At 36.1% G+C, this 27300-nt stretch overlaps 1 protein-coding gene across 1 annotated transcript in view; it reads right to left on the bottom strand.

The window, feature by feature from the left end:
* Positions 1 to 3436: 3436 nt before the first annotated feature.
* Positions 3437 to 27300, bottom strand: part of PTPRQ (protein tyrosine phosphatase receptor type Q) — a gene marked incomplete at both ends in the record, with an annotated part of 124650 nt that continues 100786 nt past the window's right edge. Inside the window, 13 exons of the mRNA XM_083365356.1 lie at positions 3437 to 3474; positions 4736 to 4856; positions 8166 to 8301; positions 8818 to 8966; positions 9754 to 9879; positions 9991 to 10125; positions 13516 to 13592; positions 15294 to 15384; positions 16478 to 16559; positions 17165 to 17191; positions 24706 to 24834; positions 26061 to 26160; positions 26722 to 26795. Coding sequence (XP_083221482.1) covers positions 3437 to 3474; positions 4736 to 4856; positions 8166 to 8301; positions 8818 to 8966; positions 9754 to 9879; positions 9991 to 10125; positions 13516 to 13592; positions 15294 to 15384; positions 16478 to 16559; positions 17165 to 17191; positions 24706 to 24834; positions 26061 to 26160; positions 26722 to 26795 — 1285 coding nt within the window. The remainder of the gene's footprint in view (positions 3475 to 4735; positions 4857 to 8165; positions 8302 to 8817; positions 8967 to 9753; positions 9880 to 9990; positions 10126 to 13515; positions 13593 to 15293; positions 15385 to 16477; positions 16560 to 17164; positions 17192 to 24705; positions 24835 to 26060; positions 26161 to 26721; positions 26796 to 27300) is intronic.

Here is a 27300-nt window from a genome sequence, read left to right as displayed (position 1 = left end):
GTTATGACAAGAATTCAAAAGCATAAAACAAACCCAACGCTCTCAGGTTATCATATATGAATTCAAAAATCCAACTGTTTCTGAGAAGTTACCGTGTGCTGCATAAAAGCTGAAGAATATTCATAGCATCAGAGGGCAAGTTTTCAGCTGTTCAGGATTACGAGATAATATTTCAATTCCCATAAAAAAATAAAGAGCAAATATTTAAAGAAATGCTAGTTTCCTAAATACAATCAACTCCAGTGATTCACATTTCCTGTGCCAAAATATATTTGTTGCATCTACGGATGATAGCCCTCACTCACAATTCAGCACCACAAGGACACAAATTTATATTTCAATTGTATATTCCTGAGACATATGAATACTTTATCTGGCATTTGGTTTATTTGGAAATAAATTAGTTTTTCACAGCATGGCACCTTCCAGATGTTATAGACCTTAATTTTCACAAATTCCAGCATGCATGACAAATGGAAGTTATGGAGGTTGAAGATTCTGGAAAAGATCAGGTTGGAGAAAGTGGTCACAAGAGAATGTGTTCAGAGTTCTTTGTCAGAGGGTCTGTGTGTTAGGAGCTAAAGTTTGAAAGACAAAGGTCACTCTTTTGGACAGAGAGGACCATTGGTTTGAAAGAGCCTTGGTGGAGCAGTGGGCTAATGCCTCCTTAAGTAACACCAGCTGCCTGCAATTAGCGCAGGTTCGCATCCCACCAGGCTCAAGGTTGACTCAGCCTTCCATCCTTCTGAGGTAGGTAAAATGGGGACCCAGATTGTTGGGGGCAATAAGCTGACTTTGTAAAATGCCGCTTGGGGGGGGGGAAAGCCCTAATAAGCAGGCATATACATAGAATGAAGGCTATTGCTAAGCACATGGAAAAGAATTCATCTGTTAGAATTAAACACCCCTCCCTCAACAGAGGGGGAGGAATAAGGTACCAGCTATCTTCACATCGCACACAGCTCAACCTGCACAAGTCAAGCTGCTTGTGCATGCATGCTGGCCTGCCGCTACCATGTGCAGGCATTAGGGAGTATGAGGGTGTAGGGATATGCAGGTGGCACAAGAGCCAGGAAGGCCATGGGAAGTGCTATGTAGTGCAGGCAGGAGAAAAACTGACAGAACTAGAAGTGATTTCTGACTTCCCACCAACTTTCCATTGTTTTGCTGGTGGAAAGCTGAAAGGGAACATTGGAAATTGCTCTAATGTTACAATTACAAGCTGGGCATCAAGTGCCCATATCAGAATCACATGTTTTTGGTGCAATAACACCAAATTTTGCAGACTGTCATAAATCTCCCTTGGTTAGCTGAGCTCCATAAGAAGTTGCTGAAGAACTCATCATAACTTGAGGACTACCTGTAAAATGATTAAAATAGTAATTGAGAATACAAAGCTAAGTGGAAACCATTTCTATCCCAAAGTTTTCCAGAATAGCTATGGTTTCCCCTGCTTCTGGAAAACCATAAGTAAGGGGGCCATCTGCCCTTCATGGAAAAGGCTATTCCATAGGAGTAAACCATACTCCTGAATTAAAGGAATTATCATCCCTTTTCCAGAAATGAACATCTTTCTGAAGTCTCTTTCTGTGAATACATGGGAATTTGAAAATATAATATAAGCTTTTGAAACAATGTAGATCTATTATACTGGTAATGGTGTTCAAGGCCCTACATGGCATGGGTCTGGAGTACCTCAGGGATCACCTGCTGCCAGCATCAACTTCCCTCCGCCCTGTGCGTTCCCACAGAGAGGGCCTCCTCAGGGTGCCACCGGTCAGAGAATGTCGTCTGGTGGCCTCCGGGGGGAGGTCCTTCTCTGTGGGCACCCCGGATTTATGGAATCGGTTGCCCGACCTTCGCTCCTTCCGACGCGATCTGAAGACTCACTTATTCGAACAAGTCGGCCTGGCCTGATGGGGGATGGGTTGGGATTTTACTGTTGTTTTTAATATATGTATTTATTGTTTTAGCTTGGGCATTGTGTTTAATTCTTTTTTAACTTTTGTATTTTTGTATTTTTATATGTTTGCCCTGTTCACCGCCCCTGAGTCCTTCGGGAGAAGGGTGGTATATAAATAAAATAAAATAAAATAATAATAATAATAATAATAATAATAATAATAATAATAATAATAATAATAATAATATTATTATTATTATTATTATTATTATTATTATTATTATTATTATTATTATTATTATTGCTATGGCTGGTCACACAGTCATCCAAGTGTTTAGAATGGACTTGGCATTTTTGCCCGCTTATTGAGTCCTTCCTTAGAACTTGGGCTGAGCGAATATTGTTGGTTAATAATATTAAATGAGCACTGCAGGATGTAAGCTGTTCCAAGTAAAGATGCTTTTTGCAATTGACTGATAGTGATTTTTGTGGATGCCGATGGTCTTCAAATGGTGTTCCAGATGTTTTGGGATTGTACCCAAGTTGCCCATCACTATTGGTACTGTCTTTGCTTTCTTTTATCACAGTTATTCTTCTTCTATTTGCAGGTCTTTGTATTTTATGATTTTCTCCAGTCTCTTTTCTCTCTTCTGCTGTCAGGTACTGCCACATCCACTATCCAGAGTTTTTGGTCTTTATCGACAATTGTTAAGTCTGGGGTTTTATGTGGCAAGTGCATGCCTGTTTGAATTCTAAAGTTCCAGAAAACTTTAGCTTCTTCATTTTCTATTACTGTTATTGTTACTTGTTTGGATTAATCCAATGTGGTCTACACAAGGCTTTCAAAGATCACTCAGGTTCTGAACAGAGGTTGGCAGTTAGTCCCACAAGCATATTGTAGTTCTTAATGCCCATTAATAGTCTGCCTTGCCAATCCAATAGATTTTCAGAAGCAATTCAAAGTGGATAGTTTTATCTTTTTAAAAGCTTTATGACTTGGTGCCTAGTTATTTACATACTTCCTTTTTCAGCCAGAGTTGATCCATATGATATGGTAATACTGGTAGAAACTATAACTGGTACCTCATTTTTCTGAAATGTATGTAATGTTTAGTATATCTTTGCTTACATTACTTAGCACTGAAAAATATAATTATGACAGCAGTTTGTCACGTATTAGAATATATATTAGTTATTGTTAGAAAAAAGTGGAGAAATAATATCAACAATCACTGAGAAGCTCTTGCAATGTATATTTTATTGTAATGTATATTGCTGGATTGTTCTTATTGTATATAGCTTTATTATACTAATCAGATTTTGCTCAATATAAAATTATAATTTAAGAATTTATATTATTTGTGAAGGCACATGGAATATAAAACAACTATTAGAATTTTATTTTGCTACAAAAATATTTTTGTTTATAATCATTTGTATGATGGGGATACATTTTGGCCTCTATTGTGAAACAACAGCAACATGAACACAAGCATATGTTTCCTGAAATGGAATGCATTTTCACCTATGTATCTACATAGTAGTTTCTTCCCACTCCAGTTCCACATCACCTGAAAAAGAAAGAGAACATTGATTGAACCTTCTACATATTAATCTTAAATCACACATACAGGGTTAAAAGGTAAAGGTTCCCCCGCACATGCGTGCTAGTCGTTTCCGACTCTAGGGGCCAGTGCTCATCTCCGTTTCAAAGCCAAAGAGCCAGCGCTTGTCCGAGGACGTCTCCGTGGTCATGTGGCCGGCATGACTAGACACCAAAGGCGCACGGAACGCTGTTACCTTCCCACCGTAGTGGTCCCTATTTTTCTACTTGCATTTTTACGTGCTTTCGAACTGCTAGGTTGGCAGAAGCTGGGACGAGTAACAGGCGCTCAGGGTTAGGAAGTATTTAAAATATATTACATGGATTTTTTGTGCTTCCATTATCAATGGAAGAACAAGCTACTTATTTTTTTAAAACAACCATCATGGTATTTTTAATTGTTATAGTACTGACTAACACACATACATACACATTCTATACCCTATAAATGATCTAGCTATATTATATTAAAACAAAAGTATGCATAAGGACTTAGTGATAAAAAGATACCAAAAGGTATGTAAGAAACATTTTGTATTTTGAGTAGAAATGGCATATAAGAAATGAAGCAAAGAGGAAAAATGAGGTTGGCAGAACTAAGGCAAGAATTGGATCCAATAGATCACCGATAAGATAAAAGGGCAAAATCATGGATCTCAATGGCAAAGTATTTTTATTGAATCTGGGAGTTGACAGGATACGTCTGGGACAATTCCATGAACAGTGCAATGAAATAATTTATTATCTTCACAGTAGAAATCTAGATATTGATGAGTTACATCATGGCCAAAAATTATCAGATCATAATCACTTAAAGAAATTTACTAGAAGGACTTTTGCTCCCAATTTTGTGAAGGATGAAAAAATGGTATGATAAGGTAACCAACTGTATATTGTGGAGAAAGCAAGAACAAAAGCATGTGACTGAATAAAAATACAAAGCTAGGGAATACTATTATTGATGTATAAAAAGAGGAGTTGGCTGAAATATGAGAAAGTTCTGAATAAGAAAGTACTTAACAATTAGGTTAGGGTGAAAACTATAGAATTTCATGAACTTAGTCATTATGCAAAGATGGTGCCTTTGATTTTATCCAAAAAGCTAAATACCAAAACATCAAATTAAGTAATATAAACAATGCTTCTCAAAGATAATTTTCAAATATATCACAAATAAAGCCACTACCATTTTTTTAAAAAAATAATTTTGATATAATACATTTATATACCTTCCATTGCATCCAAAGAATCCATCTTTTGCAAAACTGAATAGTTAACAAAACATATAGGCTGGTTGTTCTTGATTGTCAGCAAATCCAGAATACACTGATGTAAAAATATGTACTGTGCCTAGAAAGTGTGAAAATTAAAAATGTTTAAGCTTTATTCACAGATAACTTGGTGCTAACCTGAACTTGTTTTGAGGCGATTTTTGAATTCAATACTCAGGATACTTTTAGAAAAAGCAACATTCTTACCACTAATTCATATTTGGGGGGGGTCTTTGGTAGCCTCTTCTAGTTAGGTGAGATTCTATCACACTTCTTATTGCAGCTGCTTCAAAGAGATATACAGAATAACAGAGCTGGAAGGAATCTTGGAGGTCTTCTAGTCCAATTGCCTGCTCAGGCAGGAAACCCTGTATCATTTCAGACAAATGGTTGTCCAATTTCCTTTTAAAAACTTCCAGTGTTGGAGCATTCACAACTTCTGCAGGCAGGTTGTTCCATTGATTAATTGTTCTAACTGTCAGGAAATTTCTCCTTAGTTCTAGGTTGTTTCTCTTCTTGATTACTTTCCATCCCTTACTTCTTGTCCTGCCTTCAGGTGATTTGGAGAATAGCTTGACTCCCTCTTGGAACACTGCTATCATGTCACCCCTCGTCCTTCTTTTCATTAAACTAGACATACACTATTCCAGCAACTGTTCTTTATGTTTTAGTCCAGACATGTCAAACTCGTGATGTCAGGTGACGTCGTGCAATGTATCAGGAGACTTTTGCCATTGCTGGCAACGGGGTGGGCACAGCTTTCGGATGATGTGTCCAGCCCACGGGCTGGCAGTTTGACACCCCTGTTTTAGTCCATTCCCCTAATCATCTTGTTTCTCTTTTCTGCTCACTTTCTAGACTCTCAACATCTTTTTAACATTGTAGTGACCAAAACTGGATGCAGTATTCCAAGTGTGGCCTTACCAAGGCATTATAAAGTGGTATTAACACTTCATGTGATCTTGATTCTATCCCTCTGGATATATAATGAAGAAGGATACAGTATGAGGATGGGATAACAAAAACAGGGGACCATGTTTCCATCACAATGTGTTGTCAGCCGCCAGAGGACTCCATGGCCAACTCAGAGGAGGAAGCACAGGAGTGGTCATTGGGCCCACCATCAGGGCCATCAGAAAGCTCTGATAGGGATGAAGGAATGGAGCTGTTGCATCCAGGGACAAAGGCAGAGCCTGGAATGTCCGCCAGCCCCCAGATGGAAAGGCTGAGACCTCTATGCCTTTAAGCAAGTGATTCAGGAGAGGAGGATCACATGGGGCCAGTGATTGATGCATGGGTGTGGTGGAGGCTGAGGAGAGGAGAACAGTAAGAGGCTATGGGCCGGTCTTTGGGGCGGAAGAGTCACTGCTGCTAACAGAGCCCCACCCTCAGCTGTGGATAAAAGGCAGGGGTGGAAACGAATAGGTGTGGCAAATAACTATTTATTGTCCTGCCAGTCAGCCACTTCTAGTTGGAACTCCTGATCCTTGTTTGGAAACTTGTCGGAGTTTCCTCGGATCCTGTGGCACCGGGAGTCAGAGTGCCTTCTGAGTGTGTGCATGTGTCTTATGTTGGAAGAGAACCAGCAGCGTGGTGAGAGATTGAGATTAACTCCGGGGGTTTGGAAGGATCCTGCAGGGAAAAAGGGAGCAAGCTCCGTTGTTTGGAGGCAATAATCGTTGGCTGTGTGAAACTGCTGGCATTCCTGAATAAAAGGAATGTTGGAAATTTATTGCTTGTGTTTGGGGAGCTGGGTCAGAACACCATGGTAATAATCATATGCAAATAATCTCAGATTCCAAAATGGAATCTGATCTTGGAGAAATTTTTATTTTGGTTTTTGATATTCTGAGGACCATTCCTTTAGATGTACTATAAGAACAATGCCTGAATTTCAGGCGAATAAGAATGAAACTATGCCAAACCCATTAAGCCTTAAGGAAGTATTTATGGCAAGAACCTGATTTCCTGCCAATAGTAAGATTGGTCTAAAAGAGAAAGGACACCTTTCTTCAAAGAGCTGTTGCAAGATGATTGGACCTGATTTGGGATCCAAGAAGAGATGGTAGGTTTTAATGTAGCTTAACATAGCACCTCCTCTTTGATCTCAAATCAGGTCCAATCATCTTGCAACATGGGTTTGGGATAGTTTGGCATAATGCTATCTATGAAACCATGAAGTATCCACTTCCTTGATTTAATTTGATTTAAGGTGACTTGATTAACTAAAGTCTCTTCCTCTGGTTGATGGTGCACCACCAAGCAGAGAAAGAGACTTTAGTTAAATCAAGGCACCTTAACTGAGTGGAAAGATCCTCAAGTTTCCTACTTATTTTCCCCCAGTATCTTTAAAACAGGGAGGAAAAAAACCTCAAAGTAGTGGCTTCTTTGGCTTACATGTTCAGAAGATCCAAAGCTTATTATTTTAGGGCTGAAGCAAAGTTTCTCATCCTTCTAGTTAGTATACATTTGCTCCACAGTTATATTTTCTAAAAGTAATGTGCTTTACATGAGGAGTAATTCTCAAGCAACATATTCATTACTTCTATGATATGTTGAATACAATGAGCATACAACCTTGACAAAGGATTATTTTGAGTATTGTTTCCGACATTAGCAAGTTGGGAGGAAGGTCTCTATATATTTTAGTCAGCCATTCTTTCATCTATATTAAGTGCTGATTTTAACAATAAATGGTTCCTTTTCTTTTTAAGCTTGTCTTTAGACGTTGTGGGTGCTTCATCACTGGATGTTTTTAGAAGAGACTGGACAGTCACTTGTCTGAAATGGTATAGGATCGCCTGCTTGAGCAGCGGGTTGGACTAGAAGACCTCCAAGGTCCCATCCAGGTCTATTCTGATTCTTTTATTTTTAGTGCTCTCCTACCATCACACACATCTGTGTCAGAAGCACGAAAGGTGATTCTGGATGGAAAGGATTAGCCGATGATATCACCTGTTAGTGTGCTCACCAAAGTGGTACCTATTTATCTATTCATGTTTGCACACTTTCAAACTGCTAGATAGACAGGAGCAGGAGAAAATGATGGAAGCTCACCCCATCACATTGCAGCCCTTGGGTCTCAAACTCAGGCTTGTTAATTGTCAACCCAGTGTTCTAGCTTCCCCTACCATAACAACACCATTACTGCCACCAGTTGTTGTTAACATTATTTCAAATCTCTCTCTCTCTCTCTCTCTCTCTCTCTCTCTCTCTCTCTCTCTCTCTCTCTCTCTCTCTGTGTGTGTGTGTGTGTGTGTGTGTTTGTATATATATGTCATAAAAGGGAATAAGCGAGGGAGAAGGAGGACAAAAACAACAGTTACTTATATGAGAAATCACCTGCAACCTGAGAACTGGGTCACTGTGCGTATCTTAAACATCTTACCAGATTCTGTACCATACACATTCTTTCAGTTCTTAGTTCAGCTACAAGTCCATAGACATCCACAAAATCATGGTCATTTACATGCTGTATTAAATGGTCAAGAGCAATGTAAACTCCTGTTCTTCCAACTCCAGCACTATAAGAAGTAGAGATGAAATACACATAGAAACATTTGGCACTTTTAATGGAAAAAATCATGATTACAATGAAACATAGATTACAGTTTGATTAAATATTATTGCAAAATAATTATTTTTAGGTAAGTATAATACTGGGGATATGTCACTTTTCATCATGTAAATTTTTTGTATTGTCTATAATAAAGATATAGTCAAAATCGAAGGGGCTTTTAAGTACAATTCTAGATTGATGGCAAATGTTATATTCTAGATTAAGATTTTTACTATAATGGTACCTACGGTATTATACCTAATTCATTATGCATCTATTATCAATCTGTGATTTATGCACTTTAAACCTTGAACTCTTGAATGTGTCTGTTGCTGTATCTTAAATAGGTTTCACCACAAATTCAATGTTCTTAATTATACATGGATTCTGTTCTCCATTCTAGAATTCAGTCCATTGCTTCTGTTCCTAATAAACTAATCCCATTATTTAACATTATGAGATCTGTTAAAAATCTGCTTACCTGCAGTGAACAATTATGGGTGTGTTGTCATGAGATCGGCTGCCTCGGACCAGCTTTGCAAAGTGGACTAATGATGCACTTGTTTCAGGTACTCCATGTTCAGGCCAGGCAGTAAAATTACACTGACGTACCATCATACAATCCCCATGCTGTTAAGATACGCAGAGAAAAGTGGGAGTTTTTTAGAATTAGAGGAGTATTTAGTATTTAGTATTTGAGAGGACATTCATACTGAGATAAACTACTTCTACCTAAGAAGATAGGCATCTAAGTTGTATTGTGCACCTAAATGCATAAATTGTTTACAGCAGCCTGATAAGCAGTTCAACCAGTAATTATTACTTGAAATGGAACATTAATTTTGTAGCTCAATGTTTTGATTCTGTTTGTAGGACAAATTACAGTAGACACTTGATACTGAATTCCAGAATCAATGCCATCATAGGATCATTGAGAATATTACAGACATGAAGCCACCTAATTTACTGATTCTTAAATATAGATTTATGAATATCTTTCATAGGTTATTTTAGGTGATATTTTAACTTAATGGACATTTCCCCCCTTCATTATGACCCACTGTGCCTGGGTAATGCTAGTGAACATATTCTGTTTTTGATTTATAACTCTTTCATGTCAACAAATTAAAATAATATAGTGATGAATATACTTTCATAACTTGTTCTTTGGATTATATTGTTTTTATGCTATAGTGCAACAGCAGGATAAGGCAAAAGAATGCCTAGATATTTTTTTCTAACTTTATAGAAAATAACCTGATGACAGCACAATATTGGGAATTATAAAAGCCAAGATATATTAATCAAAAAATTTAAACAGTGATTCCAAGAATAGGTGTGTTGTCAGACATTACAGCTGCAGACAGATTACAGTTTTCACAGAATCTATGGAAATTTAAATAAAATCTATTGTTACCTTTTCAATTTTTAGATCTCTGATGATCCAGTCTATTTGAGTATCTTCCGCTAATTTAGTAATCACTATATCTCCAAAAACGGTAACTGGAATGTTATCTTCAGGCCAATACTGATGGCATCTTATCTGCAGTCAGGGTGCAATATGATGGTTTATAAAATTGTACCATTATTTTTATGAATGTATAATAATAGTGAATTTTCAAATACATTTATAGCCCATATATTGGTAACTTACCCGCCCTTTTTCATAACACTGAGTTAGCATAACAACAGTTTTTGCTCTTGTTTCCCATACCATTCTCCAGAAATCTCCCACTGTGCCTGGTAATGGTCCTTGAGTAGCAATAAATTCATTTGGACATACATAGCCCTAAAGTAAAAATGAAACTTTGTACATTAAGTACAGTACTTAGTACAGTACTATTTCCTGACAGTTACAATTAATCAGTGGAACAACCTGCCTCCAGAAGTTATGAATGCTCCAAGACTGGAAGTTTTTAAGAAGAGACTGGACAGCCATTTGTCTGAAATGGTATAGGGTTTCCTGCCTGAGCAGGGGGTTGGACTAGATGACCTCTAAGTCTCTTCCAACTTTATTATTATTATTATTATTATTATTATTATTATTATTATTATTATTATTATTATTATTATTATTATTATTATTATTGAAAAGAAGAGAAAAGATCATATTCAGCTAGATATTCAGTAAAATATGTATTCTTGCATGAAGACATCCAAAGGTACCATTCCTGAATACTCCCTGAATACAATACATACTTCTAATAGCAATTAATTAACTGATCTAAATTCCTTTGATTCCTATATATGTACTTTAGAAAATGGTGGTGATTAGACATTAAACGTCTGAAATCTAAGGAGTGTGGTGGCTCATGAGGTTAGAAGGCTGGATTGCCAATTGGTGAGTCCTGTCACATGTTGCAGCTCCTGCTGACCTTGCAGTTTGAAAGTGGGCATTTATGAGGAGAGTAATGGCTACCACTTTAGTGGGCAAGGGGACGCGGTGGCTCAGTGGGTTAGGACGCTGAGCTTGTCAATCAGAAGGTCGGCAGTTTGGCAGGTCGAATCCCGAGTGCCGTGTAGCAGAGTGAGCGCCTGTTACTCGTCCCAGCTTCTGCCAACCTAGCAGTTCGAAAGCACATAAAAATGCAAGTAGAAAAATAGGGACCACTACGGTGGGAAGGTAACAGCGTTCCGTGCGCCTTTGGCGTCTAGTCATGCCGGCCACATGACCACGGAGATGTCCTCGGACAAACGCTGGCTCTTCGGCTTTGAAACGGAGATGAGCACTGGCCCCTAGAGTCGGAAACGACTAGCATGCATGTGCGGGGGAAACTTTACCTTTTTACCTTAGTGGGCAACTTCACAGGCAACACCCAGGCACTAATGATGTCATTGGCAAAACCTTTTGCCACAGAAGCACTTTGGTACTTTCAAAAAGAAAAGGAAAAAACACACACCCTGAAATCTGTAACATATTGCAAAATGACTATCTCTTTTCAATGTTACATTCTATTACAGATTTGTCTTCTTTCCTTGATGGAATGTTTAAAAACTACACTTCTACAAAGATTGCACATGAAATCACCATGGTGAAATTAATATTTTGTAATGGGAAAAATCAATTTTCCAATTAGGGGAAATTGAACTTTGGGGAAAAATGAAATATACGTAATACTTTTTTAAACATCTTTTTATGATATAAATTCACTTTGATAAAAAAAAATGTATTGCATATATTGTAGTTTGGCTTGGTTGTAAAAATATGTCTACTGTATAAATCTGAATAGTTTATTCAGGTAATAATTATAAAATTATTGATTGCATTTAATATAAAATATTCTACTTTTTGTTTAAGGTGCAGCTACAAACAATTACATGTAACAGAATGTAGAATTTTAGAAAAATCAAATTGGCAAAAAGAATAAACTTCGAAAACAGAAGAAATAATCACTATTGTAGTAAAACAAAACAAAACAAAACAGATATCTTAAATTTTACCTTCTGCTACATCAAAGAAATATACAAAACAATATGACTTCAGCAAAAAGGGTGGAATTGTGACCTTCACAAATCACTTTTTTGTGATTATATTTTTTAATTTATTATATTTTCAAATATATAGCATTTCCTTTCACACATTGGATTATTAAAGGTAAAGGTAAAGTATCCCCGGCTCACACGTGCTAGTCATTTCCGACTCTAGGGGCCAGTGCTCATCTCCGTTTCAAAGCCGAAGAGCCAGCGCTTGTCCGAGGACGTCTCCGTGGTCATGTGGCCGGCATAACTAGACGCCAAAGGCGCACGGAACACTGTTACCTTCCCACCGTAGTGGTCCCTATTTTTCTACTTGACTTTTTACGTGCTTTCGAACTGCTAGGTTGGGAGAAGCTGGGACGAGTAACAGGAGCTCACACTGCTATGCGGCACTCGGGATTCGACCCGCCAAACTGCCAACCTTCTGATCGACAAGCTCAGCATCCTAACCCACTGAGCCACCGCGTCCCTTTTTATTGGATTATTACCATATAATTTAAAAGTAAATATGCAATATTCCATGAAGGTTCCACCCCTCCCCCCTGCAACACACAGGCCCACAGACTGGGGAATTATTCCTTGTTCTTCACATCTTTACACCCTGATAAGCTAAGTTAATGACTGGCAATCATTTCTTTTGTACAGCATGTTATTTAAAACAGTGGCCTTCAACAACGAACAATGCAAGTAAAAAATATTTTGCATCCACAAGTTGAATTCATCAAGTAGTAAAGATTAATATACCTTTCCCTTGCTATCTGTTTCATAATTGTAAAAGTAGTAGCTCACAGATAATTGTGAATCACTTGACCTATAAATATCTAGAGATTTTTACTTGAGAATGTAGCTTCCAAATTCTCAAAATATTGCATTGGTTAAGCACACAGCATAACAGCTGGTCCAATCCAGTAGATTTTGGTTCTAAATTGGAAGACACAAATGGTACCTAGTTGGGTGATAAACACCTGCAAGCAAACAATCAAACTTAGGGAGCATCAAAAACTCCATAGTTCAACCTTGAGCCACTTATATTCTCTTTTATTGCAGAAAAATGGATGCTAAAAATAAAACATGGTAGAAATTAAAATTTAGAAATACGTTATTTAGTTCTTTTGAATAACTTGCAATACAAAATCAACCATGCATTTTTTGGAACTAAGAAAAAAATTAAATAAATATTAGGCATTTCTCTACACGCAAGAAACAGTGTTTGCAATACTGAATCTTATAAAGAAAACAAATTCCACGGCATATCTCACTATGATTATCTTTCTCCTCATGCATCCAGAATGGTCTGCTCCTAGCTTAAAGTGAAGAATGTAGCTTCCAAGAGGTTAAAATATACAAGACAACTAGTCTAGATGTTTAGCTGAAATACCCTTATAATCATACTGGAGCCTAATAGCAGAAGAAACTAAAATATTCTATGAACTGATGGAACAGGCAATTATAGAACATTTTCTTGAAAACTGAAATATACAATTATAGTATTCTTCAAGGATTCAATAAGCTATTTTTGTTTTCCATATGAAACGAATGAATGAAATATAAATCTAACTGATGATGAAGTTAGTCTGTAACTGTATTGTAATACAGAAAAGAAAACTTATGCCTTTTTCCCATAAAGATATGTTTTTTTTTCTAAATCACTCAGTGACACGGAGAAGAATGAAGTTACAATTTAAAATGGTTTTAAACTTACAGATACATAACTGGCATTAATATAATCAGATCCTGGTACACAAGCATCAGGCATTAACTTCACTCGATTATTATTATCTGTGCAAAAGAAATTAAATCAAAGCATCTTTACAAAGTTTCAGTGGATGGAAATATGAATAGATAAGTAGATAACATTCAGTGTATCTATATATAGTACATATGTATACACGCACATACAGATAAACCATTTTAGCAAATATGACATTAAATTTATTAAAATTTAATTTTTCTTTTTAGTTTTATTTTTAACCATTAAAACCACTGCTGAGTTTAACAGAATCAAGGAATATGCCCATTAACAAAGAAGACTTTTAGATAGACATTTTAATTTACAACTTTTGTCTCTTTATACACTGAAAGAAAAAGATCTGTGTGTGTGTGTGTGTGTGTGTGTGTGTGTGTGTGTCTGTGTGTGTGCGTGCAGCTGTGGGAAGGTAAATTGAATTCTGTTCTGGTTTTCCCATCTATGATTAAATCTATATATGTCTTTATATCCCTATGTAGTTCTTGTGAATACATTCAAAAGTGAGTATGTTATTTGCAACAGAACATATCTGGAATAGATGTACCCTTAAATAATTTCATATTTAAGAATGAATATTACTATGAAGCATCCTGGAATGGCAGAAATAATAGAACAATGAAAAGCTTCAATTAGAAGATTCAATCAAATAACCTATTTGAATTTATTAAAATTATTGGATTAAAGCAGGTATCTGAATCTAACTCATGATTCATTAAGCTGCTCTGCTTGGACACAGATACTTTAATATAATGTAATCATTGAATTAAATTAATTCAAAGTTATTTTGAATAGTTAAACTAAACTGCAAAATCAAATTGAATCTTGGCTGAATGCATACGTTAATAAATAATGCAACAAAAGAATAGAGTTTTGAATATATGTACAAAAAAGATAAACTCTGAGTATGCATTTTGCTACTGCTTTAGGCATATTAGCTCAGGTCAACTTGAGCACAGAATATTTCCTGAACTAGTAGCAGATAGTAGGAGCAGCTGTTCTCAACAGTTAATACAGAGAATGCGGCTACATTAACCAAAGAATGCCTTGTCCCCATCTCACATCACAGCTAATGCTTAAAATAATAATAGCATTTCTTTTCTTAATAAGTGAAAAATGAAGCAGTGTTGACTACAGAGGGAGACAGACTCCTGACTCCTGTGATAAAAATCTATCCTGGATTTATAAATTACTATATATTCACTCTGATCTTTCCTGGTGCAGCTATATACCACATTTACAAGTATCTTAAGAAAGCATCATCATGTTCCAAAGAAAAAGTGAGCATACCTAGAGATGGATCCAGCATTTTTAGATAACTTTATTTTACTGCAGAGTACACAGCCCAAGAATAATAATTAGGATGAATTATATTACACAGCTAAGAAACCATGAGGCTGTATTATTTCCTGTCCTGCAACTGAAGTGTACAATCTGCTGCTTCAAAACTCTCTACTAATCCACAGACTCTCTTTAATCTGAAATAGTCCCAAGGGAGGAATTTTTTTTGATACTCTCCCTCTACTTGAGATATAACAGACTGTTGCAGAGATAATAGTACAATGAAAGATACAATATATTCACACATCTCTCATCTACTTCATAACAAAAATAATTCTGGGACTTCCACATTTTCATTAGGAAATAGATAAAGAAATGGCTTTAACTATCAATTTTGGCATGGCACTATTTAAAAATTAATTTCAGAAAAACATAATTAGTAAAACACTACGTACATGGTTTGATGTTTGGAAAACGATTTTTAGATTTGTTCCAAGGAAGGTCGGCATCAGTTAACGCAAGATCTGGAAGAAACTTGGGGAGTTCCTATAAAATAATGTATATGACTTTCAGGTTACTCATGTTTTCAGTAAAAAAAAATACACAGGAAGCATAGTAGCATGAACACTTCCAATTAGTACTAGAAATATATTTTCCTTTTTCATAATGACTTTCATTTGTATCACGAGACTTCAGACCTTTTACTTCATTTTCAGGTTGCTTTAGAATTAGCAAATACTTTATTAAGTGATAGTGGAGGAGGTAGTGGTAGTTCCTTATTATATTACCCTCTGCAGTTTTCAGGCTGCACACATTTCTTGATCTAAATCAATTTTCAAGGGATCAGTTCCTCTGACATTTAATTGAAGCACAAAGTCAAGGAGTCTGCAGGCTGCTTGAGGGATAATTATACAGTGGATGACAGAACAGCCTCATAAAATATGTGCTAAGCACCATAAAATGTAAACAAAGGGAAGGAAGGAAGGAAGGAAGGAAAGAAGGAAGGAAGGAAGGAAGGAAGGAAGGAAGGAAGGAAGGAAGGAAGGAAGGAGGGGGAGGAAGGAGGGAGGGAGGGATGTTTTTCTGATAAACTGGGAATAATGAAATTTGGAAGAAATTTTCAGCACAGCACTTCTTGCAATATAATCAATGTCCTGCCAATCTAGCTCAGCAGTGGTCAACCAACTGCTACAAGGCTTTAGTCTCCCAGCAGATCTTTCGAAGGAATCCCACTGCCTTTAAGGACAATAAACTTGATTCATTTATGCTTATGCTGGGATATGACATACTAAAGATTTTACTTGAATCATTTATGCTGCATACTGTGAATATATTCAGAGAAGTTAGGAAGTCAGCTAAAAAGGAATATTTTTAAGAGAAAATAGAATGAATAGGTTGCTTTTTTTGTTTATATATAAGCAGCAGTGAGGGAAAGATTTCTGTAGCAGGAATGAGGATGAGTGTATGACCTCTTCTGATTAAATGGAATGAGAAATAATATGTATATAACACTGCTTCCCATGTGAAACTATCACATGTGACCAAACTATTTATTGAATACTAATGATCAAAGTACATCAAATGTGACACATGAAACAAGTGGAGATTATGCATGTTGTGACAACTGTTGGTAACATACCAAAAATTCTTCCTGAAACTTGATGTTGTTATTTGTGCAAAGATCTTCGACATGTTGCAGAAAACATTTCTTGCCTATTGGCCTTGAAATAAAGAGGAAAAATTGATAATTTGTGAATTAAAATAAAGACATTTCTATTGGAAAGTTAACATACCATTTTATGCATATAAAACAATTAAAAAGACTTACTTTACATTTGGAACAGTTTTGAAATAACAGAATTCCATCTTAAATTTTCTACTATTTATTTGACAGCCTGCAACTGTTATCTACAAACTGTTTTATAAATGTGATTACTCTCAAAGGCAATCTTTTGATATTTATGCACATTTGTAAAATCACCCTTCAGTTCAAATCCAGCAGATAATGCTTCTTTTGTCACACAGAAACCATTTTACAGTATACAATGCAGGGCTTTAGATACATAAAAAATAGCAGTGACTTCATTCCCATAATGACATGGTTTTTAAATCCCTAGGAGTTAAATATCCCCATCTTACTCGCCACGCTAAAACACAGACATGCAGGCTTCACCCCAGAGAGAGAGAAAGCCATTTCTCCAGTTACCATGCAATTAGTCATGCTTTTATGATTTATACACAGCTTGGAACTTTTTCTAATAAGTATACCAATATATATCACACATTTCACTTCATCAGACTAGGTACAATATAAAACTCAACTTACCTGATGGATTTTCTATAACTAAGTAACCTGTAATAGAGATTGTATTAAATAAGAAGCTGAAAGTTGTGAGTTAGGCAACTTTTTGCATTCTATATTGATTCTGGACTCACCAAAGTTTGAAGTAAGGAGTCAAATGATATTAAACATTTTTGAATGATTCACTTTCTAGAAGTTCTTTAAATTTCATTTTTATGAGATGCTGTGCCAATATAAATTATTTTAAATTCTTTTTGCAAGACAAAAGGGGCAGACTGCCTTAAGAAGTGCAGCAAGGCCACTATAGGTGGAAGAGGCAATTAACATTAACTGTCTTGGTTTATGTGAATGGTATAGTGTGGTATGTGAGGTTATTTAGTCTCAATCAACCCCAAATTAACACTATCCCTATTGCAGACGGGGTAAATTTTTCATAATTTAGTTATTCCTCTCTAAGTAAGTTATATGTCATTCAGAGAGAACATTCTATGTTCTACACTTTATTAACCTCTATGCTTCAGTAAAGACATTCCAGTATCATGTCTCCATTTTTAAAGGGTAAACATCTGCTAGGTTTAAAATAGGGTATGATACTTTCTTGTATACTTAGGTATGTGATAGTATGTTGGTAGACTTTTCCTGTTTTGGTCACCTTCTGACGTGTGGGATTGTAACTCACAGACGCCACCACATTTAGAGACCACTAGCTTGTTACATTGATGTTTGTTAACATTTTAAATAAATACAGCAGTACCTTGGTATTCAACTGCTTGGAAACTCATCAAATTTGGTACTCAATGCATTTTGAAAAATTTGTCCCGGTACTCATTGTTTGTTTGGTACTTAATGTACAAGCTAGGACTTTTCACTGTCGGCTGCCATGTGAATCACTACATCATTCCTTATGGGAAAAATATGTTTGGTACTTAATGTTTTTGGCACTCATTGTGTCTCTGGGAACCAATTAATGATGGGTACCAACAGCATGTAGATTGAAAAGGGAAAATATAAAGGACATAGCAGCAATGTAATAGTGCCCATTTTGCTAAAAATTATATTCACACATTGTAATGCTTGAAAGTTTCCTAATTACATAACCTGATTTCAGTAGATGATTTTAAGAATTTCAGGAGGGAAACTGCATTTTTTCCCCTAAAGGGTAAATGTAATGACTAAAGTGTTGTGCATGGATGTGTATCATACATACTCTTTTTTCTGCTTTTCTCCTAGGCTTTTTCTATATACTATAAATTTAGCTGCATATATTTCACTTTGGATCATGTGATCAGAGGATGAGTGGTGTAGGGGTTAGAATGGAGCATAATGAGCCACTGATACACTCAGGGAGAGTCATTCCTGCAAGTTCCATCTCATTTAGGGTTAGGGTGATAATGAGCATCTTGAACTGCACCTAGAAATAAACTGGAGGACAGTGCAGCTTGTCCAGTACTGTTGTGGAGGGCCAGAACTATACATGCTGCCACATTCTGGATCGGATGTTGTTTCTGGATAGTATTCAAGGACTGCCCTGTCTAGAGCAGTAGAGCAGTAATCCAATCAGGAAGGGGCGAGGGCATGCCTGTGAACATGCCACTTATTGGTGGGGCAGATACACAGTTGCATTTTATATAAAACTAGATCTTTTATTTTTCTTTGATGCAATACAGTGCTTAGCCATTGTGAATGTGGGTATTCTGGATTATGAAAATGAAATATTTCAAGAATTGTATTATATGTGGGTTTCATTTGGAACTGTATTAAGTAGAGCTTATTCCTAGGCAAGTGTGTATAGGATTACAGTTTGAATTACTGAAAGATTTGTAGGCTAAGATTTTTGAAAAATAAAGAATAGTTCTTTCTATTAGATAATCTTATGAAAGAGAGTTGGATTTATTCATGTAACACCCTGCTCTACTGGCCACTTGATCTGGACACTATGTGCCATTGTATTAAGACATGGTTTTATTCCTTGGAAATTTATATAAACTTTCACCGTGGTATAATAAAATATCAAATTATGACAAATGTAATTTAATATCACCATGAACCACTTGCATGGGAATAAGCTTTGGTCTCATTTCTGGATCAAGGTTCATCAAGGATAAGAGCATGAATCTTTGCATAAGTACTATTTACTTGTAAAATACTAATCACTGACTTCTCATTCTGCTTTCCAATAGACAAATCAGTGCCTGTCAACTAGTAAAAGAGGAAGCTCTTGCTTAAGCAGCAAAAGATCATGGAGCCAGATTGACACCCAAAGAGTAAAAACTTTAATATATATCAATAAATGATATATGATTAAGACTATCAGGTTCTATAGGAAGTTAGAATGGGATTAAGTTATATTAAGTAAATATATTATGTAATGATTACAGGTGCATTGAGTAAAAAAATACTCTAATTTGCTAAGCACTCAGTAATAAGATTTACAGAAGCTTTCTTTAACCTGATTCTTTTTGTCTTAATGGGTTAGAACTTATCTGGTATACTTTATCTTAGAAAAGCCTGAGTTACAGAATAAAGGAAAATATTGTGCAGATGATTTATTTTCAACCATCCAATTCATTCAATGCTGACATTGTAAACATAACTGCAAACAACAAAACTGCAGGACCACCATCTTTCAGCTTTACGCAGGAAATCAAAATACTTCAGCCTACAAGACTCCCATCATGTTTTGGGAAAACATTTGGCTCATCAAAGCTATTTTATATACAACAACAGTTTATCGGAGCTTGCAATATTAATCGCCTCTGGAAAGATAGATGGAGCCTTAGAGCCTAGGCTCAGTTTCACTTCTAGTATGATTTTCTGCCCTTCCCAGATTCAAGTTATTTGTCTAGATCTAGAATCAACAGAAGCCATTTATTTATGTTGGCAATGGTGACCAGCGCTACTCTCTGGGTCAGTCACTTAAAAACTGTTGGGAATTATATCTTGTTCAAAAGACCCCACAGAAATGAATATGTAGACTAAAGGCTTAACTCATAAGCAACATGAGTACTTGCCAGGAATAGCGATGGAAATGTTATTAACAAGTTAATTAAGATATTCATTCCTCTGTCTCTTTAAGAACAATATAGAATAATTATTCCTTACTGAAAGTCTTTATATATATATTTTTTTCATTCTCACCTTTTAGACCTTAAATGATTACATAGCAATCTAAGATATTTAAATAAATATGTTTCATAGCTCATTTGTGAATGATCTCAGCACTTTACAAGCTTCTTACAATTTAGAAGAATGCTGTTGAAAATAAGCCTGTTAATAATACAAAGCAATACTATTAAAATAATCCTGAATTTGTTTGTAATTTTCAGCTTCAATTTATTACAGTCATTAGCTGCTGGCAAATTCAAAACAAGAAAAGACCAAAGCAAACAAAAAATATAAGCATTTAGCCTAATCTTTCACTCTGGATTGCTTGCCACTGTTTTGGAATCAAGTGTTCAAACTTTGTAACATTATATATTAAATAAATGATTTGTCTGCAAGAAGGAAATCAATAGAATTGTTATCCTATGCATCTTATAAACAAGAAGAAAATACATAAAATAAACAGGGATCAAGAAAGTTATGAAAATTGTAGTTTTGTAGTTTTTCCAGTTTAGTTTCTGAAGTATTATACTTAAACTCACTGTTCTGCTTTTATATTTTTTAAAAACAGTTTTCTAAAAGTTCCTGAAAATTTCTCTACTAGGAATGACATCATGTCTACATGAACACGGCAGTCCTTGTCTCCTTCCTTCTAACATATTCAAAATAACATTTGAGCATAAGTCTGTATGATATTTGTCCTCCAACCCTATGAATTTGTGGTTGTGATGATTGCTAGAATAGGTTTATCTAGTTAGCCAGGATTATCCTGGATACTCTTGTGATTAGGACATTTCTGTAAAAAAGATTTTGGGAAAACTAACATTGCAAATTAGGAAAACTGCATTGTGAAATTCTGAATCTGGATTACCATTATTCATCATATCTAGAATTTGTCTTTTATTTCTAAATCTAATAGGAAAATTTTAGTAAATGGGAATTAAACCAAAAGATGCTTTGGTCACTGGTCAATCCAAGTTTGCTAAACTTGAAATATACTGTACATGAAGTTTGAATCCAATTTTTATATAACTTTAATAGAAATAACATATTTGGGATCTACTCGGAAGTCCTTTTTTGATGATATTTTCACGTCACAACAAATTAATTATTGCTTCAGGATTTCCTGGGACACAATTTGTCTCCACAATGTGATTTTGTTTATAGTGCTTTAACAACAACAAGAAGAAGAACAAAAATATATACAATATATACTCTTCTCTCATACATATTTTTGACCATAGTGTGAGCTTTGACGTATATATTATTTATTGCTTGAAGGCTCTTTTTGTTGCATTATACACTTTCAATTGTTGTATTTACAAAACAGCAAATGGATTTATCCAAGACAGGGTACCAAACACCATACCTTGGGGGGGACGACAGGCAGACTAGGATATTATGCTGAATTATGCATGCTATTATAGCACTAATAATGATAAATTAATTTTTATGTCATCAGGAAAAACCCTGCATTGTCTCTGCAAGATATGAAAACCAATGTCATCACTAGTGAACTGATACAAAATCCATCTGAGGTGCTAAGAAAAGTATTATTTCAAATAAAAATCAGCATAATCTAAGATCACACAAGTGAACACATCACACTGGAAATCACACATTGAATCTTCAGCCATGCAGTAACTTACTGGATGATAAATATCTCCTTGCGTCTAAAGAAAAAAGAGGAATATCTGGAAACGAAACCCACTTGTAAGTAAATACTTAGATAGAAACCAGGTTTGTTATTCAAATGAACAGTTGTACATGATAATATGCAGCATTGAGATAGAAATTAAGTACAAAAGTGATAGGGCTAAAAGGGCTTTCTGACTGCCTAGTAAAATGAATGTATTCTGTTGTTGCATATTGGTAAATAAACAAGCCATCTATTTGTTTATCTATACCCATCCATTTCACAATGGATGACTAGGTAGTTCACAAAAGATTGATACCATCAAAATATGATGCAAAGATATACATTTAAATTATGAATAATATGTAACTTAATGAATGTCCATGTCTAAAAACCTGATATTAATCCATACAGATCAATATATTGTGTGTGTGTGTGTGTGTGTGTGTGTGTTTGTGTGTGTGTGTGTTTTCTGAGGTTTTCGTGGGTGTTCGTATGTAGATCTTTGGTCATTCGGGTTTTTCCCCACGTAGAATTGGAGGTATCAGGGCAACATTTCGACAAAATCTCATCCGTCATCCTCAGGCTGGTGGCTTCAGCTTTGTTCTTCTGGGAGAAGTGTGTGGTAGTGGCTGTTTTTTCTTGTTTTTTAAACTGCCAGAGGGGGTATGGTCTGTGGGTGGAGGTGTGCTCTGATTGGGTGGGGGGTTAGCTGTGTTCTGATTGGGTGGGAGTGTGTTTTGAATGGGGGCTGTGTTCTGATTGGGTGGGGATGTGTTTTGAGTGGATGGGCTGGTCTCAGCTGCCAGCCTTAGACCTGAACTGGTGAGTTGTGCTGCTTTTATTCGGCTCCGTGTTTGTGGTGGTGCCATGTTTTTATAGTGGGTGTCAGTTTGCTTATTGTGTGGTTTGGAGGGGTTTAAAGTGGCTGATGTTGCAGCTGTAGTTAGGTTTCTGTTTTGTGGTTGTGTGTCATTATCATTGTGGGTTCGGATTTGCTTTTTGAATGGTTGTGTGGTGGTGATGTCATGTGATGTTATCATGAGTTTGGGTCTGGTATCATTCTTGGTGGTTGGGACTCGTCTGTCAATCAAGGTGGGTCTAAGGGACTCTAAAGCTATTTTCAGAGAAAAGAAGAGAAAAACTCAAATTCTTGGCCATCATGGATCAGAGACATGTAGAAAAAACATACATATCAAGAAAATATAAATACTCCACAGAGGGAGATATATAGTATACTGCAATTAATTCAAACAACAATGATTTTAAACCGCAAAGAAATCCAAAATAACTTTGAAAATACAAATCAATCTATTTCCAAGTTAACTCTACAACAAAAAAATTCTCAGAAAACAACAACAGAGAAGGAGCAGATAAAACAGATAAGTGGATACAAAATTGAGAATAGAGACTTAAAAATAGAACTTAACAACACAAGGAAACATGATTTAATCCTAGTGGAAAAAGAGAATTGGAGAAAACAACTTATCCCTTAAAAGTACAAAATAAATCCAAGGACAAGAAAACAACTGGATAAAATGGACTGTAGAGATGTTAGGAACATTGGAGAGAAAGGAAATGATAAGTGAAGCGGAGACAAAGAAAAAGAAAAAGATTTTTAACGAACATGGAAAGGGAAAAGCCCCGTACAAAGACACTTCACCTGATTTACTTTTTATCATTCTAGGAGGGATGAATCCCTTAAATAATATAGTAAAAAATACATTAACAGATATTTTCCTTCTAGGTAAATTCATTAGAATTAGTGGCAAAAAATCTTCAACAGAAGATGCTGCAGAAGCACTTTTGAAGTGTAACGCAAAATATTTTGACATTACTTTTATAAAGAAATGTATATTTTCCACCAGATGTTATAATCTAGCCATTTAATTTCCTTCCTTCCTTCCTTCCTTCCTTCCTTCCTTCCTTCCTTCCTTCCTTCCTTCCTTCCTTCCTTCCTTCCTTCCATCCTTCCTTCCTTCCTTTCCTTTCCTTTCCTTTCCTTTCCTTTCCTTTCCTTCCCTTCCCTTCCCTTCCCTTCCCTTCCCTTCCCTTCCCTTCCCTCCTTCATCTACTTAAATCTCAGAACAATCTGGTAAAGAAGGTTACATTGAAATAAGTCATACAGTGAAAATTATGACTATTCATGAATTCTGATCTCTTGACACAAATCCACAATCTGTGTATTATGCTATAGCATGAACTCTATTGCTGACGGATTTCAGAGATACTCTCAGATAGCAGAGAGCAATATGTTATTGCATTACTTTGAGTCCAACAATGTTTCAGAGCATTAATAATAAACCTTTATTGTCAAAGTACAACATGTGTACATTGAGATTAGCTGAGCCTCCCCCTGTGCTCTCTCCCCCCAACACACAGTGACAACAAACCCTCCATCCCACCACACTATGTGAACCAACTACACCACACACCGGCCTCCCAAGTCAACTCTGCATAAGATTACATCCCATTCAAAAGCCTAACAGCCCACGGATAAAAGCTGTTCTTCAGCCTGTTTGTACGGCTGGCTATATTCCTATTATTAGTACCTTTACATTTCTGCATCAAAAACACTTCAGCTCAGGACTATAATGTGCAGGGCATGATACATATAGGCTCCCTTCTCTGTTATCTCAACATGGAGAAGAGCAAATGATTATCTAAATTCCTGAGAGAAGTGTCTGGAGGTCACCCTTTGAAAGAGGATCTTTGTGACCTGTGCAAATAAGAATACCACAAATACTTCTAAACAAGTGAAAGGTCACAACAGGGTCATGGCTTCCAGACCCCAAGAACTACTGTTTTGCCTAAAGAGTTTGCTCACCGTGTAAATCTTTCATCCTTCATATCCAGGTCTGCCACTGTGATCAACTGGTCCAGTTTAAATTTAGTGTCAATAATTTCTGCATCCCGTGGAGAATATGTACCCCCTTCTTTTTGCTTTTGACGAATTCTAAAGCAACACAAAGGATATTGAATAAGATAGCATGTTTAATGTTATTCATAATCCTCAACCTCACTGGAGCATTTCTGAAACATATTCTCCTATGCATAACTACAAAGAATGAATTTTAATATAACTCATCCACGGTGATTTTGCATAGTATCACACTTTAATTTACAAAGTCCTTAAAATATGGAAACTATGCTATATTAACTATTCAATAAAAGGAAAAATAAAAATATAAAAATGCTTATTTTTTAATGTTTTAAGTTTTGGAGATGTGGTATTATTACAAAGATTTGCACTCCAAAATTTTTCATTTGCCCTGTTTGCAGTTCAGTGTGTATTTGCTTCTTCTATATGACCAAAGTATTGTTTTTTACTGGTTGTTCACTTTTGTGTTCAGTCCATATCCAGTAGCATCTATTTTTTCTTGAGCTTGTCTCTCGTTTTTCCATCCACACTTATTAAAACTACACTATTTTCAGTGTTTGTTTCATGTTCCTCTTGACATACACTACTCACATTTTTATATAGTAAGACATACATAAATTTTTAATCATTTCTGTAATGTTTTGTAATTGTCCCCCTTTGTGGTTTTCCTATCAAAGACAACTTAATTTTGATTAAGTTTCAGATACATGCTCCTTATTGCATCCTACACTCTGTCTAATTTTCATTGCAAATTATTCAATTCAAAATAGGTTTTTTTTTTCATACAGGCTTCTTACTGTTCTAGCAATCAATATGCTTTCACTCATTTTCTTTTACTCCTCCCCCCCCCACCCACAAGATCTACTCTTGACACCACCAAAAATTGGCTTGGGTTGTATTCGGGCAGAGAACAAAGAAATCATTACTTCACTTCTTTCCCTACAGAATGTGTGTTAGAAAGAATTCCAGAGTGTAGCAAGACCTGCAAGGGAAGACATTTTTGCAGGACAAGAAGTGGCACAAATGTTCTTGCCTTCTGCCTCTGGAAGATCATACACTAGACCTCCATCATACTAGTCTTTAATTCTGTTTGCTGTTTACTGTAGGTTTCTATGCAATGCTTACAAATTGTTGAATTAAGTTTATGACCTCTTATTATAATATATTCCTTGCTGGATATAAAGTTATAACAATACATATTTATTTGCCAATGAATTTAAAAATATAATTCATTTCAATTAATAAGTAATTCTACTTCGAAAACTAAAAAAAACAGCTCTTGCACCTAGATGTGTACTTACCTTGCAAATGCATAAACTACAGCCACAAGGAGAACAATAGAGAGTATACATAAAGTAACTGCAAGTATTATTTCTACAGCTCTTTCAGATAGCCCATTACCTGTAATGTAGAGTCAGTGTATATTAGGATTTAAACTCCAAACTATTATCTGAAATCATACACTAGTTATTACAATGGCAATGATCAATACTAATAGATACAGCAATACATTTGCTTCTGAGAGCCACCTCTTACAAATAATTTTTACAGCCTAAAAATGAATGAAGTATCTTATTAAATGGCATGACCATTACCCCCAAAAAATGCAAGTGACCCCTAGAGCAGGGGTGTCAAACTCACAATATCACATGATGTGTTGTGATGTATCACAACTTTTTTCCCATTGCCGGCAATGGGGTGGGTGCAGTTTCGCCATGATGCATCCAGCCCATGGGCCAGCAGTTTGACACCCCTGCCCTAGAGGAACTCAAATGAGATTACATACATAGGCAGAATGACCAAGAGTCACAGGAGATGTGAAAGTCAATGGTCAATGCAGCCCTAAATCTTTGATGCCAAGGTGTTATCTTTGTAACAACAGGGATACAGGTTCACTAGGAAGTTTTAAAAATGATTCGTACAATTCTAATAAATAGACATTTGTGATGAAACATTCCTTACCAAAAGTTTTGATGGGATCAGAATAGTCTGAATCTGTATATTGACCTCTGATATTTGTTGCTCTGAACTTAAATCTATAAACAGCAAATGCATTACATTATACACACACACACGTTTACTTTATAAGTATACAGCATATAAATTGTATATATAAATTAAGGACACCATCCCTGTAGCTTGTAACAATGCTTTGCAGCTCTTTGAATCCATCTCTTTGGAGCATGACTAGGAATTGTAGACCCACACTTGCTGGCAATTCAGGTGTATCTTTTTCTCAAATTGCATTGTAGAAGTAAAGGGCAACTATGAAATTCCAGGAAACGTGTGTCTGCTTTAAGAAGATACTAACCGTTCCTGTGTGAATATCACCACATGCTCCAAACCAGGGGTGTCAAACTCAATTTCATTGAGGGCTGCATCAGCATTGCGGTTGCCCTCAGGGGGCCGGGTGGGTGTGGCCTGAGTGGGTGTGGCCTACTGGGTGGGCGTGGCTAAAGTGCATATGGCCTACTGGGTGGGCGTGGCTAGAATGCCTAAGGCCTACTGGGTGGGCATGGCCAGCTCTACATCATTCGCATC

Source organism: Vipera ursinii (genome assembly GCF_947247035.1).
Source record: "Vipera ursinii genome assembly, chromosome: 6".
In the NCBI taxonomy this organism is placed as follows: Eukaryota; Metazoa; Chordata; class Lepidosauria; order Squamata; family Viperidae; genus Vipera; species Vipera ursinii.
Note: the sequence above shows the minus strand (reverse complement) of the source record. Positions and strands in the feature narration are given on the sequence as shown.